This window comes from Rhinolophus sinicus, chromosome 13 (genome assembly GCF_057876585.1).
Source record: "Rhinolophus sinicus isolate RSI-liver-muscle chromosome 13, RSI-T2T, whole genome shotgun sequence".
Lineage (NCBI taxonomy): Eukaryota > Metazoa > Chordata > Mammalia > Chiroptera > Rhinolophidae > Rhinolophus > Rhinolophus sinicus.
In genome coordinates, this window is record NC_142513.1 from 24,483,565 (window position 1) to 24,505,339 (window position 21,775).

At 43.6% G+C, this 21,775-nt stretch overlaps 1 protein-coding gene across 1 annotated transcript in view; it reads left to right on the forward strand.

Annotated features, from left to right (window-relative positions):
- The first annotated feature begins 15,290 nt into the window (after window positions 1-15,290).
- The window catches only part of STK35 (serine/threonine kinase 35), a 42,672-nt gene continuing 36,187 nt past the window's right edge, over window positions 15,291-21,775 (forward strand). The window contains exons 1-2 of the mRNA XM_019733781.3: window positions 15,291-15,779; window positions 16,374-16,941. Of these exons, the coding sequence (XP_019589340.2) occupies window positions 15,474-15,779; window positions 16,374-16,941 (874 nt within the window). The 5' untranslated portion in view covers window positions 15,291-15,473. The remainder of the gene's footprint in view (window positions 15,780-16,373; window positions 16,942-21,775) is intronic.

Below are 21,775 nucleotides of genomic sequence, written 5' to 3' on the forward strand. Positions count from 1 at the left end.
GTGTTCACAGGACCTCAAAAAACAGTAGCTAAATAAAATGGAAGTTTATTTCTTTCTGTTATCACAATCTAGACTCCTATGGTGACCCCACAATGTCAAGGACCCAGAACCTTTCCCTTGTGATGTTCCACCACACCTGAGGCTCTGCCCTTGTTATTTTGTGTGGTCCAAAACCACCAGTCTACATTCTGGCCAGTGGAAGTGGACAAGCAGAAAAGTAGGCATGCTACTTCCTTCTGAGGAGCCAACTCAGAAGTTGCATGCTTCACTTTTGCTCACATCCCATTGGCCAGAACATAGTTGCAAAGCAGGCTGGGAAACACAATTTAAATATGTGAGCTTCTATTGCTCTATAAGAAATTGGAGGACAACTCTAGGTTTCTGCCCCAAGTACAGAGGTGAGAAAGTAGAGGGAGGTTTGAGAAGAAGCCAGTAACTAGGTCTATTTAGAAGTTGTGAAAGGGGGAAAGAAATAGAGTAGGAAAGGAGGGCTGTGAACACATGGTGAAAAGGAGTTACTTCATTCTGTAAGTCAGCAGTTCTCAGATTCGAGGGCCCGTCAGCATCACCCGAGGGCTTGCTGAGCCCCACCTCCAGAGTCTGACTCAGTACGTCTACAGAGGGGCCCAAAAGTGTGCATTTCCAACCAGTTCCCCGGAGCTGCTGGTGCCGCTGGTCCAGGATCTTTGAGAAATATGGAGCCACCAAAAGTTTTAAAGACAAGCACGAGATGAGGTGTGTACTTCAGAAGGCTGATCCTGTCACAGTCATAAGTAACACGCTGTCCTGACGCTTCCCAGAACACTGGAGCTTATCGCCTTCTTGATCCTTAATGTTCCTGAGAAATTTCGTAAAGAGAAACAGATGATAAAGAGCCTTCAAGGAGGAGTTCACATAACTCCAGTGCCAAAAGGTCAACTCCCCATTCCCTGGCCGGGCTGATGGCGTCAGTCTCAACATGGACTCGCCAGTTTTTTGCTTTGTGTGCAGAAGCCTGGATAGGGGTGGTTGTGGGCAAGTCCCCTCCTCCCTGCACCTAGAGTTCTTCACCAATAATAATAAGAGGAATTATTTATCTATCTGGGTGCCAAGGACTTGCAGACAGCACAGATCAAAAAAGTTGGACAATGTTTCGAGGCTGTGGGCACTCATGCACTCACCTACACCACGAGTTGGAGAGAAAATTGGAACAACCCCGAAAGGCAATTTGACAATCAAACCAGAATTGAAAATGCCCATGCTCTTTGACCCAATAGATCCATTTCCAGGAATTGAGCCTACAGATACATTTATATTTATGTGCAAAAGACAGGTTATTCGATGCCCATTGTTCATACTGGCAAGAGACAGGAAATAACGTAAATATCACCTGCAGAGCACTGGTTGGTTGCATCTCAAAAATGGAACAGTGGACAGTCCTTAAGAATAACAAGTTAGATCTCTGTAAGTCAGTTTAAAATGAAAGATGGATAGATGCTAGATAAATAGATAGATGATAGATAGATAGATAGATAGATAGATAGATAGATAGATAGATGATAGATGAGAGAGAGAGAAAGAGAGAGAGATGGTAAATAGATGCATGTCTCTCTCATATATACATGGCAAAAGGTGGAACAACATTGTAATATGCTGCCATTAAAAAATGCACACATATACATGTATATATGCTTATATGTGCAGAGCACTTTTCTGAAAGGATTCAGAGGAAGAGGCTGACTTTTGGAATAGGAAGGAACGGAGGTCCAGGTGGAGAAGAAAACTTACTTTTCACTGTAATAGTTTTTATTTGTTTGATTTTCCAACCTTGTGTATGCACTACTTATTTAAATAAATAAACATGGAAGTAGTGCCATGTGCTTTATATGCTTTATCTCAATAAATCTTCAGAATAACCTAGAAGGGGAGGACTCTTACTATTTACAAGGCACAGGGAGGTTAAATTATTTGGGGGCAGGGCAGAGGGAATCGAAGGAGCATTCATTTGCAGTGTTTGTCAATTTCCAATCCTCCCACCAGGGTTGGTTTCAAGCTGCTTAAGGTGATGTGGCTGAGCAGAGCTGGGAAGAGATGCACCCAATCCCGGAGGAAGCAGCTCCAGCACACCCCTCCCTGTAAGGGGCCTTGCATTCCCAAGGAAGGCACCTGACTCTTTCCACTTCATATCTGAAAGGGTTGTTTTTCAAGAAGAAGACAAACGTAAACAGATATACCACTTGAGGACCTCAGCTTCTGGGGATCTTCACAGATAGATACCTGGACAATTATTTATGGTAGAAACAACCTGCCTATTTTGCTATGGATTTTAAACAAAAAACCCCAAAATTAAAATTAAGCATCTGGGTTTTAGATGTGCAAATTGCTTGCTATTCTGTTTATGAAATATTGCATATCGCTATACAAGCATAAGGCAATGAAAGAATAATACATTAGTGTTAGCGTTCTGTCAACACAGCCCTGCATTCTTACCAGGGCCAGCAATCTAAATTAGGAAGGTGGTTTAGAAACTCCCCAGGGCTTTAAGGGGAGAGGTGGAGGGAGAGGGTCAGACAGACTTGGATTCCACATCTGCCCCGCGCTACACACGTTGGGCAAGTCCCCTCCCCTCTGAGTCTCAGCTTCCTCATGTGTTAAGTGAGGACAGTGCCACCTCACAGATTTGTACACACAGGTTTTCCACGCTTCATAGGTGAGGTTAACACTGATGATAAAGCAAATGTTTTCCCCCAAAAAGTGTCCCTCACAAGAAAGGGAGCGTTGCCTTATATTTAAGTTCTTATGAAAGCTCACAGAATCTTTCGTATTCCCTAGTCTTTCTCAATTACTTTATTTTAAACAAGAAAGCATTGTTTATAGAATGCACATTGATAGAAATCACCTGAAGGGAGTGGTTTTTTAAAAAAGGCAAATAATTTTTGACACCGAGGTAGTCACTGTACTGGGGGTTGACCTCACGCCCCTTATAAAGATGCGAGCCTCATAGGAGGACTTTTACTTATTTATTTAATTTTGTATTGTGTTTTATTGATTTATTTTTTAACATTCCATATTAATTTCAGGTGTATAACACACTGGTTAGACATTTATATAATTTAAGAAGTGATTCCCTGACTAGTCTAGTACCCACCTGGCACTATACATAGTTATTACCATATTAATGGCTATATTCTCTATGCTTTACATCCCCCTGACTATTTTGTAACTACCAATTTGTACTTCTTAATTCCTTCACCTTTTTCACCCTGCCCCCACCCCTCCCATCTATCACCCCAATAAATCTAGTACCCATCTGACGCCATATGTAGTTATTACAATATCATTGACTATATTCCTTATGCTATACCTTACATCCCCGTGACTACTTTGTAACAACCAATTTGTACTTCTTAATCCTTTCACCTTTTTCACCCACCCTCCTACCCCCCTCCCGTCTGGCAGCCATCAAAATGTTCTCTGCATCAATGACTATTTTCTGTTTTGTTTATTTGTTTGTTTTGTTCTTTAGATTCCACATGTAAGCAAAATCACATTGCATCTGTCTTTGTCTGACATACTCCACTCAGCACAATATCCTACAGGTCCATCCATGACACCACAGATGGCAAGAGCCCATTTCCTTCCATGGCTAAACAATATTCCATTGTATATATGTACCACCTACTCTTTATCCATTCTTCCATCGACAGACACCCAGGCTGCCCCACATCTTGGCCATTGTAAATAATGCTGTGATGTTACTTTGAGGGGATACACACATGTCCTCAAAGTAGTGTTTGGGGGTTTTTTGGATGAATACCCAGAAGTGGGATTACTGGGTCCTTCTTTGTCTTGTTTTAAATTCTATCTTGTCTAGTAAAATTATTGCTACCCAGCTTTTTGTTTGTTTGTTTTCATTTTCATGAAACATCTTTTTCCATCCCTTTACTTTCAATCTGTGTGTCTTTCGATCTGAAGTGAATCTCTTCTAGGCACCATATGTAAGGGTCTTTTTTTCTTGTCCATTCAGCTGCCCTATCTTTAGACTGGAGAATTTAATCCATTTACATTGAAAGTAATTATTGATAGATATATAGTTATTGCCATTTTATTATTCACATGAGCTTTTGTTTTCAGCTTAAAGAAGTTTCTCTAAGATTGCTTGTAATTCTTCTTTGGTGTTGATGAACTTCTTTAGTATTCTCTTGTCTGGGAAGCTCTTTATCTGTCCTTTGATTCTAAATGATAGCTTTGCTGGGTAGAGAAATCTTGGTTGTAGGTCCTTGCTTTTCATCACTCTGAATATTTTGTGCCAATCCCTTCTGGCCTGCAAAGTTTCTGTTGAGAAATCAATTGACAGACTTATTAGAGCTCCCTTGCAGGTAAGTAACTGATTTTCTCTTGCTGCTTTTAAAATTGTTTCACTGTCTTTTTCCTCTGTCATTTTAATTATGATGTGTGTTGGTGTTGGCCTCTTTGGGTTCATCTTGTTTTGTACTCTCTGAGCTTCCTGGGCTTGTATGTCTATTTCTTTCACCGAGTTAGGGAAGTTTTCCATCATTATTTCTTCAAATAGTGTTTCAATTCCTTGTTCTCTCTCTTCTTATCTGCTACCTTATCTTCTAAATCTCTGATTGGATCCTCTGCTTCATTTAATCTACTATAGATTCCCTCTAATGTATTCTCTGTTTCAGTTATTGCATTCTTTATTTCTGACTGGTCCTTTTTTATGTTTTCTATCTCCATTTTTACATTTCCTATCTCTTTGTTGAAATTCTCTCTGAGATCATTCAGCATCCTTATAACCAGTGTTTTGAGCTCTGCACCTGGTAGATTGCTTGTCTCCATTTTGTTTAGTTCTTTGTCTGGAGCTTTTTTCTATTCTTTTATTTGGGAAATGTTTCTTTGTCTCCCCATTTTGGCTGCCTCCCTGTGTTTGTTTCTATGTATTAGGTATGGCTGCTATGTTTCCCAGTCCTAGTAGAGTGGCCTTATGTAGTGGGTGTGCTATGGGACTCAGTGGTGCAGTCTCTCTGATCACCAGAGGTGCTCCAGGTGTGTCCCTTTTGTGGGTTGTGTGTACCCTCAAATTATAATTGAGCGTCATTGCTGTTTGCATGTCAGTTGCAGGGATTGACCCTTAGGCTGATTGGTCTTGAGGACTGGCCTTGACTACAGTGGAGGAGCTGTTGTGAAAGGGCTGGCTCTATGGAGCAGGATTCATTTTAGCAGGGATCTGGTTCCTGCCCATTCGTCCTTTGGGTGTGTCATCCTTGGAGGCAACCAGGTGATGCTCCAACTCAGTTCAAAGCTGGCCACCAGGTGTGCTGGCCCTGGTGCCTCCTGGAAGGGGTCGCACTGCAGGACAAGTTCAGCTGCATACTGTGCCTTGCCCAGGGACACCTGACATGAGCCACAAAGCAATCTTCAAATGACTGCCACCCATGGTGGTCTTGGAAATGCCTCAAGAGACCAAGCTGCGAACCGAGATCAGCTATCACTAGTACTGGGCTTAGGGCTGCTCAGCCAGAGGTACAGGATACGTCAAAGCCAGATGCTGTTTGTTTAGGTTTTGAGAACCTTTGGCACACTTTAGGAAAGTCTACAGCATAAGCCAAGATAAGATGTTTGTATGGAAAATGCACTGGAAGTGGCTTGGGGGGGTCCACAAGTTGGGTGGGGCAGGGTCTCAGGGAATCACCAGGACAGGGCAAATGGTGTCAACCAGGTTGATGGAGACTCAGATATGGCGGCCACCTGTGTCCACACGCTGGGAGGAGGGAGGGCTCAACAAAGAAACAATGGCTTCCGCCAGCTACTCCATCAGGGACAAAGCTGCCCCTACAGCCCTTGCCCTGAAGCCAGACAATCCTGTTCCTCCCCATATGTCCCAGGTGCCTTTTGATCTGCTGCCCCAGCGTTGGAGCTCAGAGTGAGTGAATCCATTAGTGAGTAAGTCTGTGTGCAAGTCCTTTAAGAAGAATGCGTGAAACCGCAGCCTCTCTTGTCTCATTTAGCCACAATCTCCACTTGTTCACATAGCCAGAAGTTAGGGAGACATCTCTCCCTGACACTGGAATCCTGGGCTGGGGATCCTGGGGAGCCTGGTGTGGGGCTGTGACCCCTTGCTCCTGGAGGGGCAGGGGGGGGGTGCTGCACAGCTGAGATATCTTTCCCAATTTTTAATGCTCACACACGAGTGTGGGACCAGCCAGTTCCATGTCTCTGCCCCTCTTACCAGTTTCAAGGTGGCTGCTTCTGTATGTCCTCAGTTGTAGGGCTTTGGCTCTTCTAGACTTCAGGTGATTCTCAATGATGGTTGTGTAGTTTAGTCGTAGTTTTGATGTGGTCATGAGAGGAGGTAAGCACAGTGTTTAACTACTCCGCCATCTTGGCTGGAAATCAAAGGAGGACTTTTAACAGCAATACATTAAAATGTTAGGATGTTGTGATCACAAATATAAATCAATAGGACAAGTGGGAAAACAATACTGCCCTACAATTGAGTGAACTGGGACTCTGAGGATAAAATATTTCAGTGGCAGCAGCTCAAAAAATGATGGATCACAAACAAGATAGATAGCAATAAAATTTATGTGATCTAGAAAGTGAGTGGGTGATTCAGAAAACATCCCCAGTGATAATAAAAATACCGAGGTCAAAGGTGCACAGGAAGAGATGAAATAAAATTGTTTTGTAAAATATGAGCATGAAAAAGAAACCCCAATATTTCTAAAGTAGTATATTATTTATTAATATATATATATATTTAAAATATATATTATTTTAATAATGTATTACTAATCCCGAAAGTATGTGCATATGTAAAATAATAAATATTCTACATAGACATTTATTTCATCTATAGCCTTAAGAAGTTAAATATTTGGCCCCTCCAAATATTTTCTTGTTTGCAATCTTCTCATTGTGAAAAAAGGGAAGGTCACTTTATATTTGGGAACACCTAATATTGAGACAAGTCTGTGCAGCAAGCACTGAAAACTCACAAAGCTTTGTGTGATTGGCAACAGGCATTGTTACAGTTGTTAAGACTGTTTTTATCATGATCATTTTACCACAAGCTGGGCTCTTTGGTTGTGCTCTTCTAAGCACTGAATTTGGGTTGGAATTCCCCATGTTCCACTTTCCAGCTGTGTGATCTTGGACAAGTTTCCTAACCTCTCTGCGCCTGTTTCCTCATATGTAAAATAGAGATAAAAACAGTATATCACAAGGTAAGAATTCAATATATTAGTATATGTGAGACGTGTATGAACCAGTGCCTGGTAAGTACTTCTTAAATGTTAGTTATTATCATTATTTTCATCAATAAGCAACTACAACTACTTATAAACATGGCAATTTTCCTCACAATATCAGATTTTGCCAGTAGGGAACTTGTCTTCGTTATTCTGGGATCCCCAACTCACACATAGGACCTAATGCCCAGTAAATAAATTTTTGGTTGGTTGAACCAATAATAAGTTTTATAGACAAAGAAAGGCAGTGTATAGTGTTAAGGGCCCAGCACAGCACCTGGTTTCCATTCATTGAAAGAGGCAACACTTTGAGTGTTGATATCTATGGCGCAGCCTCATTTCTCATGGGCCAACCAAAATCTAAAGTAAAATCACAGTGCAACAGAGCCGGAAAAGACAGTGGATTGGATATTTCTTCTTTGTGTCCTCAGTAGACCCTGAGTTCCTCCATGACAGGAACTGGGTTTTAGTCATCTCTGTCCCCAAGCTGGTAAACAGTAGGAGCTTAATCAATACTTATGGAGTAAATGAGCGATGGGATGTAATCTACATTATTGCACATTATTTTCTTAAATGAATTTTATTGTTTTTTCATATCTACCAAAAAGTACTTAAAATAAGTACCAAAAATACATAAAAAGTTCAAAGTTCAAATCATACAAAAATGTTGAAAATGAAAGCATCACCTAGAGAGAATTCTTCTTGGCATCTCGCACGGCATTTATCCAAATGTTCGCTTTATGTGTGCATAAACAAACACAGAAGTACAGAGGCTGTATCATGTGAGGGTTTAAGGCCACAAGCTTTGGAGTCAGAGATGCCTGAACTGGAAACCCAGCTCCACTTTCTATAGAAAATGGAGATAATAATAAAATCTACCTTATAGGCTTATTTGGATCATAAGTTAGTCCATATAGAGGATGTAGGACAGTTCTGAACACAGAGACAGAACTCAATGAAGGTTAACAATTAGGTATACATATTTAAACAACATATGAGGTCAATCTATAGATCCTAGTTTACATTTGCGTTTTTATGTAAGAATACATAGTGAACATTTGTCCTGTGGTAGTGATTACAGAGTAATTCCTTCTTTTTGATGGCGGCATTATATTCAAACGTGTGGTGGGCTGTGACTAATCCTCTGGCAAGGCCCTTGAGTATTTCTAAAATTTCACTATTACAAACGACCACCAAAATTCTTGTTGCACACATATTGTTCCACTCTTGGGTAAGTATTTCTATAGGGTAAATCCTAGAACTAGAATTGCTGGATCAAAGTGTATTAATTTTAAAACATATGAATAAGCAATGAATGATCAAATTGCCTTCCTAAAAGGATGTTACTGCTGTACACTCTGATCGAGTGTTCTTTTTTGCCTTATGGTTGTGTACATTTCAACCAGATTCCCCAACTATTTATTTTGAGTGTCCCAGTAGTTACAGAATTGAAGACTTTGCCCTGCTAGTTCTGTATTATATTCCTTTATCTTTCTAAAAATCATAAGCAACTGCTAAGAACTTAGCAACCAATTTTCTGCAGCAAGTATAACCTGATAAAGAATTTTTATGCAATTCCCAGAAGAGAGAGGAAGAAATGTTGGAATTTCTGAGCCTTTTCAGTGGCTGATAGGAAGAACCTCTTGAAATCTGAAACAGGGTGGTAGCATTTGCTTCCATCTTTGTTTAATAGACAAGAGGCCCTCCCTGTTGAGTCTTACCGAGTGCAATGTCTCTAGTGCAGTGTCCCTAGGGTGTGATTTAGGTACTTATTACTTGTAACCCTTCAGATGCTTTTAGGTAATGTAAGGACTACAGGTGAACATCATGGCCAGAAGCTGAGCAGTGCCACCAAGCTGACAGGCTGCTTCAGTGGTGGCTAAAGCCACGCCCACCTGTAGTTCTAATTTTCATTTTAATCCAAGTCATAAATACACATAATGCTTACGACTTACTTACCACTTCAAGTTAGATACTACTACCAGGTTTATAACAAAACTCCCCCGTCCCACTCTCAATTCCCATCCCATGAAGCAATAAATAATTCTGTGGTTACCTCTTCAATCCTGATCATGGTGTCACCTCAAGATAATCTAATTTTAGACCTTTGCTATTAATTTACAGCTATGGAAGATAATAATTTAGTTTTCCTCTCTTTCTTCTGTACACACGCACACACACACACACACACACACACACACACACACACCCTCTCCAATTTTCCCCAAACAATTATATCACAGTTTTTGGTTGTTTTTCGATTATAATGACAATGTAATGTTATTTCCAGCTGAGCGTTGAGTTTATGATGATTACAATATTTTTCTTATAAATTGTTTTTGTTTTCTCGCCTTTAATAATTATCTCGTGTCTTATTTGCTTAGTTTTCTACATAGTAGCTCCAATTCATTCCCAAATTCTTTGCCAAAACTCCAGTCCTCTACAATGACCTCAGCTTTGTGCCCAGTCTCCAGGAAATGTCATGTTCTCCAAGTGTGGTCCTCATGCCAACAACATCAACAGCAGCACCTCCTGGGGCCTTGTTAGAAATGCAAATTATCCTACCCAAGACATACTGATTCTCCACTCTGGGAGTGGGGCTCAGCAACCTGGGCTTTAACCAGCCCTGCAGTAATGCTGATCTGCACTCCAGCTTGAGAACATCCGTATAACGGTTAAGATCTTGGATACCAAAACCTAAGGCTGCCAGGGATCAAATCCCAATATACCACTTGTCTGTGATGTAACAGTTCCCAAGGCTCAATCGTACCATCCATGAAATGGGAACAAACCATCTCTCCCACATAGGTGTTTGTGAGTTGGATGGTGTTAGCATGACAAGCTCCAGTCTGTCTTGGAGACGGTCCTTGAAGTCCTCAACTCAAGCCTCTGTCCTTCAGCACCCTCATGGCCTTCTGAAGTCCCCCTCCTATACCCCGGGGTCACCTTCTCTTCCCTTAACCCTCTCCCACCCTCACCTCCCCCTGCTACAACTGTCATTTCCCATGATTCTTTTCCATAGCTCCATACGACCTCCAGCCCCCAACCCTCCCTCCTCATTCCCCACTGACCTTTCACTCGGCCCACTAGAGCAGTCTCAGCCCCCTCTCCCAGCTCCCATCTTTCCAAAGTCCTCCACTCCACCCAACCTTTCTCTTCCAGGCCAGAGCCCCCTGTTGTCCCATAGAAGCACTTCTAAGGCTGGTTCTCACCCCCTGGAGTACGAGGGATGGGAAGGGAGCACCACCCTTCAGTCGTCTCAGTCTGTGACAGATCTTAGGATAACATCCTACCTGAGTGTCAGCTCTCTAGCTACATGGCATTTGAAATATTGCAAGTGCTTAATAAATCCAGGGTCCTCACCATGGCCCACAAGTCCCTGACGCATGACAGCCTGCCCCCACCCACCACCCACCCCACCCTCACACACACACACACACACACACACACACACACACACACATCTCTCTCTTCATTTCCTACAGCTCTTCCCCATTTCCTTCGCTCCAGCCACGCTGGCCCCCTTGCACGCTCCCATCTCAGGACCTCTGTGCTTGCTCTTCCCTCTGACACGGAACGCTCTTCCAGTAGACCTGCACTGCATTTGGCTGATTCTTTTACTTCAGTCAAGCCTCTGCTCAAAGGTCACCTCCTTAGAGAGGTTTTCCCAAACCATCCATTCTAAACGAGCACCTACTCCCTCCCTTGCTATCCCTGTAGCTGGTTTATTGTCCTTTGTAGGACTAACGTTATTTGGTATCATATAATTCCATTATGTCTTATTTTCTATGTCAAACCCTCAGAAGCAGGGGCCTCCTGGAAGGGCCTAAAATCTTACTGCTGCTTTTCCCTTTTCCCCCCATTTCTTCTGTCACTAAATATTGCACTTCAGCCATGTGTTTCACCCTGTCTGAGGCTCCAGGGATATGGAAGTAGGCATGTTTGCTGTAAATATTTACAAAAATGCTTGTCTTGGAGAGGGCTGAGCAGTGTAAGGTGGTGTGAAAAGCCTGGGGTCTCAGTTCAAATCCCAGCTATGCAACCTCCGCTCTGTCTCTTCATCTATAACATGGGGCTAAAGATAGTAACTACCTCACAGGATTTACATGAGAATTATTTGTTAATTCCTGTGCCTGCCAGATAAAAAATTTCATAAAAGTTGGCTATTAGTCATAATAAGAATAGGTTCCTGCTGTCGCTTAAGAAAAACTAAAATAAGAAAAAAAAATTAACCAAGCAATCAACAATTTTGCAAGTATCCTGGTCCTTCTCACAACATACAAAAGGATTTACGCTCCTTGTGGTTCTTTTAGAATTTCAGATCCAATCTCAAAATCCTGGTTGGGAAACTCACTGAAAGAGAGACTCCATTGGCCTCACTCAAACTTTGGGACAAGTGATTGCTCAGCCCTGCCTGAGCACGATTCTGCCGTCAGTCCTTTGAAGCTCTAAGTAAAGATACAGGGGTCCCTGGTGGCAGGGTTTTGTTTTTTCACCTTTTAAATCAGCTTTATTGCAGTGTAACGTACATGCAATAAAATTCCATCACCCAGAAAATTCCTTTGTGTCCTTCAGTAGTCAATTCTTACCCCAAAGATAACCACTTGTATAATTTCTGCTACCGTGGATCAGTGTTGTTTGACTTTATATTAACAGAATCATGTAGTAGATAATCTTTTCTCCCCGTTTTTTTACAGCTTTATTGGGAGAAATCTGTGAAATTAGTGTATATACACTGTACCTGTTTAAAGTATAAAATCTGAAGTGTTTTTAACATATCCTATCCCCTTGAAACCATCAACACAAGACAGATTCAAGATAATAAACATATCCATCACCCTGAAGAGTTTCTTCCTGTATCTTTGTACTCCGTCCCTCCTTCCCCACCCCAACTACTGATGTGCTTTCTGTAAATATAAACTACTTGGCATTTTCAAGAATTGTTTATAGAATCATCCAATATGTACACTTTTGTGCCTGGTTTCTTTCACTCAGCATAATTATTTTGATTCAACCATGTTGTATCAATACTTCATTTCCTTTTTTCCCCCTGAGCAGCATTTCATGACATAGGAATACCACAATCTGGTTATCCATTCATTTATGGATAAACTGTAGAGTGTTTCCTGTTTGGGACTCTTATGGAAAAGCCACTATAAACATTCTTATGCAAGTGTATTTTTGAACATAAGTTTTCATTTCTCTTGGGTTAATATCAAGGCATGGAATTGCTGGGCTATAGGGTAGATGTATATTTAACTTTTATAAAAAATTGCCAGGGGTGGCCGGGTAGCTCAGTTGGTTAGAGCACGAGCTCTGAACAACAGGGTTGCCGGTTTGATTCCCACATGGGCCAGTGAGCTGTGCTCTCTGCAACTAGATTGAAGACAACAACCTACCGCTGAGCTTCCAGAGGGGTGGCCAGATGGCTCAGTTGATCAGAGTGCAAGCTCTCAACAACAAGGTTGCTGGTTCAATTCCTACATGGGATGGTGGGCTGCGCCCCCTGCAACTAAGTTGGAAAACAGCGACTGGACTTGGAGCTGAGCTGCACCCTCCACAACTAGATTGAAGGACAGCCTGACTTGGCGCTGATGGGCCCTGGAAAAACACACTGTTCCCCAATATTCCCCAATAAAAAAATAAATAAAAAAAACTGCCAAACTTTTTTCCCCAAAATGGTTGTACCATTTTTCACTCTCACCAATTGGCTGAAGTTTAACATCAATCTTGCTCCTGTTTCACGGCTTCTGTACTTATTCTTTTTTCCTGAAATGCCTTTCCACTAGTTTTACCATGGCTGACTTCAGGTCTCAGTACAGCGTTATATTCCAAAGAGGCTGTTATAGACTGAACTGTGTTTCCCCCCAAAAAAACCACCCTCGCTTAAATTCGCATATTGAATTCATAAGCCCCAGTCCCTTAGAATGTAACATTTGGAGATAAGGTCTTTAAAGAGATTATGGGGCAGCTGGTTGGGTCAGTTGGTTAGAGCGCAGTGCTCATAACACCCAGGTTGCCCTTTGATTCCCACATGGGCCAGTGAGCTGGGCCCTTCACAACTAGATAGAAAACAATGACTGGACTTGGAGCTGAGCTGTGTCCTCCACAACTAGACTGAAAAAAAATGACTTGACTTGGATCTGATGGGTCCTGGAAAAACACACTGTTCCCGATATAAATTTTAATTAATTAATTAAGTTAAAATGAACCCATTAGGGTGGGGCCCTAATCCAATATGACTTTTGTCCTTACAAGAGGAAAACACCCAAACCAAGGAAAGGTCTTGTGAGGACACAGCCAGAAGGCAGGGCATCTGTAAGCCAAGGAGAGAGGTTTCAGGAGAAAACAAACTTACCAACACTTTGATACTGGACTTCTAGCCCCCAGAAATGTGAGAAAATAAATTTCTGTTAAGCTACTCAGTCCGTGTTTTGTTATGGCAACCCCAGCAGACTAATACAGAGACCTTTCAATCACCATTTTGCAACCATTATAATAATAATTGATTCAGGCAACAATCATCAATGAATGCTAAAACCAGTGGGTGAGAATCTGGTAAAGAACAGGATAGTCTCAAAAAAATCTTTCCATGAGACACTCAATAGTTACAAAGGGAAAAACAGTTAACTTTTCTGGCAGACACCACCTTAATTAAATTATCAAAAGTTAAGATCACCAATATTGACACAAACCAATGTCATTGTGCCTCCCAACGCGATACACTAAGGACACAATTTTCTTTCTGTATTTTGGTATTTTTACCAAAAATGCATAGTCTAAATCTAATCATGAAAAAATATCAGACAAATCCAACTTTAGGGACATCTACAAAATACCTCACCAGTACTATTCAAAAATGTCAAGGTCATGAAAAACAAAGAAAGGCTGAGTAACTAACTGCCTTTCCAGATTAGATCAAAGGAAACTAAGGAAACAACTAAATGCATCAAGTGATCTTGATGGGATCCTTGGAAATAGCTATAAAGGACATTATTGGGACAATTAACAAATTTAAATATGGAAGGTGTATTAAATAAAAGAATTATATCATTGTGAAAATTCCTGATTTTGATACTTGTACTGAGATTATGCATGAGAATGTCCTTGTTCTTAGGAAATAAACACAGAAGTATATGGTGATAAAGGGACAAAATGTCTGAAACACTAAAATGATTTAGGAAAAAACAAAATACGTGTTTTGTACACACAGACACACATACACACAAGAAAGAATATGATAATGAAAATATAGGAAAATATAATTTGTTATTCTGGTTGAAAAGTGTATGAAATTGTTTACTATTCTTGCAATTTATATGAAAATTTGAAATTTTACATATTAAAAAAAAGTTAATTTTTCAATGACCACACTATGAGAAGTGGCCTGTCCCCAACCTTCAGGAACTCTTTAGCTCATTCTTTTTCATCACACTTATTGTCAAGTTATGCTGTGTATTTATTTAATAATAATACCTAACATTTATTGTGTGCAAGGCCCTGTCTTGTTCTAAGTGCTTTAATTGTATAAACTCAGTGAGTCCTCCAACTACTGTTCTTCCCAATTTACAGATGAGGGATAAAGACGCAAGAAAGTTAACTTGCTCAAGGTGACGAGAGGATTTGTCCTTTCTAATGGCACAGAAACTCAACTAAGGTAGAGACTGTCTTGTGCATTCTTTTTTCCCCGGCGACTTAGAAGGGTGACTAGCACATTTTAAGAATTCAATTAAGTATCTGTAGATTCAGTCAACAAATATTGGGCATCTTCAAGGCATTGGGGTACAAGGCAGTGAATAAAATATTCAAAAACCCATGCAACCCTAGGAGGTAAAGCTCAATCTACTCCTTTGCAGAAGAGGAAAATGAGGCTCTGATGGGAGCAACGATTTACCCAAGATCAAGGGGCTAATTGGAGGCAGGCTGGGATTGCAACCCAGTCCGGGCGGTTCCCAGGAACCAGCTATGAATCAATCAAACCGACCAATCCAATCAACCAATCAGTATTTATTAGGCGCCCACTGCGTGCAGTTCCTCCTCACGCAGCATTGGCAAGGAGCTAGGAGATTGGGGCGTGCAGGCAGCTGCGGAGACCCGGAGGCCGCAGCGGATCGCGGGAATTTGGCGCCTACTTTTTGTAGGTTGGGTGTTCTCAATTGTGATTGGGCCCCAGCTGCGGCTGCTCTGTCGGCTGTGGCAGGACGGGGGCAGCTAGGTACTCGACCGGCCTCCGAAGGAATGGGCCACCAGGAGCCCCCGCTGGCCCGAGTGCCCGCGGGAGGTGCGGCTTATATAAAGAGGTTATGTAAAAGGATCAGCTGGCGCGAACACGTGGAGAGCCGCGGGAGCCTGGACTCCGGGTTCGCCCCCGCGCGCTGCGCTGCTACTACGGCCGCAGCAGCAGACGCCGGCGCACGCCCGTCGCAGGCCACTGCCTCTGGCGCTGCTCAATACCGAAGGAGGCCCTGGCCGGGAGCCGACCATCCCCAGCCTAAGGCTCCGGGGGGGAAACGAGCCGCCCGGAAGTGGAAGGGCGCCCGCCAGGTAAGGGCGCAGTCGGCAGAATAAAAGTAAGCGCTGAAACTAGAGCTACCCCCACCGCCTCGGGAGCTTGGGGAGGGCTGCTGTTTCCTGGATTTGGCGCGCTCGGGGACGCCGAACTTTTAAGCCTACCCCCTCCACCCGCCGCCCTCTAGCACTTGGGTCAGTCCGCTAGGCTCCGCTCGGGCTTAATTCAATGGACTGTTTACACCCTGGAGAACACACGGCGGGACGCGGGGAGGGGGAATCCCTCAAGGGGGCAGGCAGGAAAAAAGATTTCCACAGTCCGAATTGCTTCTTACGGCGATTTTAATAAATTATGAAGACTGCTGGTCCTTGTTTTTCCTATTCCTACACGATAAATTAACTGAGAAGGTGGGGTTTTTTTTGCTTTGCTTTCCCGTTTCCCCTCTGAGCCACTGCCTGTGGTTTCGTCTTTCCCGCTTTCCCCTCCTCTCCCTAGTTCTCCGAGCAGCGGTGGCTTCTGTCTTAAAGGGGCCGTGGCGGCTGGAGGAGGAGGAGGTGGGGCGCTTTGCGGCCTGCGCTCCTTGCCTCCCCGCCTCGGCCTGGTCGTTTAACCGATTCTTTAACCCGCAGGTCACAATCCAAGCTCCCGCTCCTCCGCGTCCTGGGGCCGGACGGAGGGATGAGGCAGGGGGGCGCCGGGCAGCGCCGTTGCTGCTCCCCCCACCGCCCGCAGCCATGGAAACGGGGAAGGAGGACGGCGCCCGCAGAGGTACACAAAGCCCCGAGCGGAAAAGGCGAAGCCCAGTGCCGCGGGCGCCCAGCGCGAAGCTGAGGCCGGCGGCAGCGGCCCAGGCCATGGATCCGGTGGCGGCCGAGGCCCCGGGCGAGGCCTACCTGGCGCGGCCGCGCTACAGCCTGTTGGCGGAGATCGGGCGCGGCAGCTACGGCGTGGTTTACGAGGCAGTGGCCGGGCGCAGCGGGGCCAGGGTGGCGGTCAAAAAGATCCGCTGCGACGCCCCGGAAAACGTGGAGCTGGCGCTGGCCGAATTCTGGGCCCTGACCAGCCTCAAGCGGCGCCACCAGAACGTAGTGCAGTTTGAGGAGTGCGTCCTGCAGCGCAACGGGCTAGCCCAGCGCATGAGCCACGGTAACAAGAGCTCGCAGCTTTACCTGCGCCTGGTGGAGACCTCGCTCAAAGGTAGGAGCACAGCGGACCATGGCCCCTGCGGCAGGGCCTGGACCCACTGCGGTGGACGGCTCGGCCCAAACTGACCTCGGGAACCTTAGGCCCTGGTCCTGTCACCCTGGGCCCAGACACACCCTCCTTTCCAGGGCCCAGGCATTCGGGTCCGCCTCTCAGCTCAGGACCCGGGATCAGTTCCTGACACACAGATTAGCTGGTATTTTCATAACAAGCGCTCATGAAGTGCTAATCATTGTCTTAATAAGTGCACAATACGTGTGAGCCATTGTTACGAAATGTCTAGTACTTTTAATCGGTTTGGGAGTGAAGGGGGTTGGGTTCAGAATTGATGGAAGAACTTCAAGCCCCCTCACTCTCTCTTCTTTCCCTCCCAAAGCAAACAAAAAGAAAAGACTTGACCCACCCACACCCCCTCCCTGTCTGGTTCCAAATATCCCAACACCCACCCAGCTCCACCCCCCCAAACTTACACTTCTTAGTTTTTCTTTTCCTCTGAGACCCCAGCCCTTCATCCCAGGGCAGTTAAGCAAACTGTCGTTTTCTGGCTAAGTCCCTGGGGGCCTGCAGAATAATAACCCTGTCACATAACTACATCTAACATCTTTCTTATCCTTTTTGGCATTCTTAATCTTTTCCTCAACTCTCTGAGGCTGGCTTGGAAGTGGTTTTATTTATAGGAAGACTGGACGCAGTGAGGCAAGGGGGCTTTGTACTTGGGAGGGTTAATCCTAGTTTCCCGTTTTTTCACTGCAGTTAGAAAGTGTGTTCCTCCTGAGTGTTCAGTTCTCACGTATCTTGTTCATACTACACATAGCCATGGATTTGTTCAGAGAGGAGAGGGCCACTGGGCTAGAAGGATCTGAGAAACTGAGGCCCAACTCTGTCCTAGATGTAATACAGAAGTGACTTGAGATAATTCTAAAAGTAAATCCTCACTTTTCTATAAATGGAGAAACTAAAGATTAGGCTTTCGAGTAGATTCTTTTAGCTCACCTGTAATTTACAGGGTCTTCATTTCATTTCCAGACTGTCTTCTCCACTATGGTTGATGAATGGTCTAGACTTCAGTATTGCACGACTGCCTTGGGATATGGGAATTTGCCAAACAATCTCCTTCTACCCTTCAGTTCATTGATACCAGGCTTGAAACTTTAGCCTGGGTTTGGAAGTCTTTGCTTCCTCTCACTGCATAAATACAGTTCACCTTTGAACAATGCATGGGTTGGGGCGCCAGTGCTCCTGCCCCATTGAAAATTTGTGTATAACTTTAGACTCCCCCAAAACTTAACTACTAGTGGCCTACTGTTGACCAGAAGCCTTATGGTAACATAAACAGCCAATTAACACATATTTTGTGTATTATTTGTATTACGTACTGTATTCTTGCAATAAAGTAAGCTAGAGAAAAGAAAACGTTATTTAAAAAAATCATAAGGAAGAAAAAAATACATTTACAGTTATTTATTGAAAACAATCAGTGTATAAGTGGACCCGAGCAGTTCAAGCCATTGTTCAAGGGTCAACTGTACTGTTCAAGCTTCCCTCACCTGTAGAATTTGTCACTACTCCACAGTAAATAGTGGCAGCATAGCATCATGGTTAAATCATGGGCTTTGGGGTTAGACTCACTTTCAGTCATGGCTTGTCTGAACTGACTGTATAAGACATGGGACAAGTTGTTTCAAACCTGTGGCGACCATTCCTTTCTCCCTAAGATAAGGGTACGTGTGTCATAGGGTTGCTGTGCAGCCTGGGAGTGACAGTAAGTGCTCCAGATAAGTAGGAATTCAGTGTCTCAATAAGTTCAGGCTATATTTTGAATCCCTACCATCATCTGCTTGTAGATGCACGATGTTCTTGTTCAAGTTTCCCAAACTTGTTGGACCATAAAATACGTTTCCTGTGTTGTCAGGGATACCAGATTGACAGAAACACTGGTATTCTTTCTCCCTTTGTGAACTGAAACAGTCCTAGAGAAATGAAATATTTTGCTTTAGGCTGCATACTTCATATGTCTTTTTCAGTAGTTTGGAGTCTTCAATATCTGAGCCTCTGTTATGGGTCAGGTAATATTCTGGGCTCAGAGATAGAGCAGTAAGAATAAAACCATTTCCTTGGCTTATGAAACTTACATTGAAATTTACAAGTGTTGATTCAGGAAGCAGTAAATAGGCATTTGGGGGGTTTTGCTGGTAAAGTGGAGAACAAAGACCCAAATTACTCCATTTTCCTGGCTGTTGAGCAGTCTTACTCTGCCCTGGGGCACCTGGATTTACAACATACTGTGATATTCAGAAATGTTAGAGCTGGAAGGAATCTTAGAGATAATCTGGTGCAGCTCTATGATGAAATAGAAAATCCTTTGCAGTCACCTTTCCCCCTGTCTTCTGCAATTTAGAATAATTTTGAAACAGACCAGAAAGTGTTAATTTGCCTGCAAGTCTCAATGGAACCAAATCTATGTGCATAAAGGCAGACCCCGGAGATGCTGCGGGTTTCGTTCCAGACCACCATAATAAAGCCAGGCGTAATCTTTTTGCTGGTGGAGGGTCTTGCTCTCAGTTGGTAAAAAACAAAAAAACCTGAAACACCTGTGAAGTGTCATAAACCGAGGTATGGCCTACACTTGCACTGAATCCTTGTAGAGTTATTTGCAGGGGGAAGAAACGCTCTTTGCCTCAAAGGAACTTAATTTGAAAAGTTTGAGGACCTGTAGAAAATGTAAATGCTAATCAAAGTCACAGGAGGAAAAGGCCAGTTGGCTCATTAACAAGGGCTTTGTATAGAGTGTTGTACAGAATTAACAAGAGTGAAAATCAGAAATTAGCCAGAAGTTGGCAGAGAAGGTGGGCTTGAAAGAAGGGAGCCTAGGACCTTGTGGATAGGTAGAGGAGAGAAGGCGGAATAATTTGTTTCGCAATTGGGCCAAGTAGAGGACAGTTTGGGTTTTTTTCCCCTATCAGTATCAACTCTAGTGAATATTCAAAGGCGTTTTTATAGTCTTAACAAATTATTTGATGTATGAGTAATTAAACATCCAAAAGAAAAGGGAAACTTCTTAATGCAGTTCTTGATCTTCTCTAACCTCGTTTAATAGACTTCTGTCTCTGTCCTTTCTTTCTGGACACAGACAAAACAAGTCCTACTCAGAGCATTATGTAGAGAACAGAAGCTTCAGAGTGTCTATAGCGGTCTTAGATGTCCGATCTGGCCTTCTGTTTCGCTGGGAAGGAAACTGAAGCCCAGAAAAGGGACAGACAGGACTTGCCCCAAAGGAGTTAGTGGCAGCATTCAAACCAGCCTCCCGGACTTTTTAAAACCAGATCAGCAATCCTATAAATTATTTGGTTGATGGTCTGGTGTCTGTTTAACTTTTAAATACTTTTCACAAAAAGGAGTTAAGTCATCAACAGTTTGCTCTTCCCTCCTTCCCTCCTTGTTTCCATTGCTAAACGACCCTGTCCTGAATGCACCTAAAACTATTAATAAGTTCAAGATTACTGCCACTTAGAAGACAGCAGGCAAGCCTGAGCTCATTGTTAAACTCAGAAGTTCTGGTGTTCTCTCTAAACATACACCAATGCTGAGGACAAAAAAAGAAAAGGGAAAAAAAGGACAAACTCTCAAGGCTCGTGAAACCGAGTAATTAGAAATTTGGAAAAGCTGGGAGCTACTTATCCCAACTTGGGATAAGCACGAGCTCTGCGTTACCAATTATGTGATGCTTGCTGTCCTCAAGATACCTGTAGGTGGCTTGCCGTGCACGGGAATCTGAAGCCCTTGGTGGGTAGTTTTGTCTGCACTGATGCGCAGTGCTGACTGAGCCAGCACTGTAATAGAAGAGGCTACACAGTTTCCTCCATGAGGCATACGGAAGACACATCCCCAAGCGACCACAGAGCAAGGTCACAAGTGAGTAGTGGGTATCCTAGAAAATGGGAGAGGTTCCCTCTGGGAGTGTAAGAGGCATGAGGAAGCAGGGAAGGGAGTAGACTCTAGTAAGCTGAGGGGAGGTACTACGGGGAAGGAGACCAGGCTCTTAGCAGTGGACTGGTTGTTGGCCTGCGAACTGCCCCCAGCCTGTTGAGTACCTGGGGAAACCTTAGGCTCAGCTCCGGGCCACCCCTGCCCAGGCCTCTAGAAAACAACCCTTCCTTCTCTGCTGTAGCTTGAGGCCTCACAGTTTAGAGATCCCCCTGGTAAAAGCATAGAGCTGAATGGTGATCATTGGCTACTGTGACAGTGACAGGTAAAAGGAGGCATTGGAGGCCCTGGAAATGAATAGGATACAGTGGAACACTGGTATTGACTTGGAGTCAGGAGGTCTTAGTCTCAGTTTCATCCTGTTACTAAGAGCTGGAAACTAACCGATTGCAATGTGCCAGGTCTGTTCTAAAGGCTTTATACCTACTAGCTGATGCAGTCCTCAGAATCCCCTTTGGAAGTCGGCACTGTGATTATCCCTATCTTACAGGTAAGACAACTGAGGCTCTGAGGTTAATGAAATTGCCCGGTGTAAAACAGCTAAGCAGATGACCAAGTCAGGATCCAAACCCAGGCATCGTCCATGGAGTCCGAGCTCCTGTGTATGTGCTGCGCTCTTAGCACAGGTGGCTTAAGTTCTGAGTGGCTCTGTTTTTCTGGGTTGTTAAATGGGCATAATCATTTTACACAGAAACTAACGTGGCTACTCTTTATTTTTAACGTATAATAGGTGTTTGTGGCACTGCCGATTTCTCTTGGTGCCTGCCCGTTATGTCTCAGCTGCCAGGGACCCTTCACCTCCTTTCTGGTCTTCTCTTGAATGTCTTGGGACAACCTCGCAGAC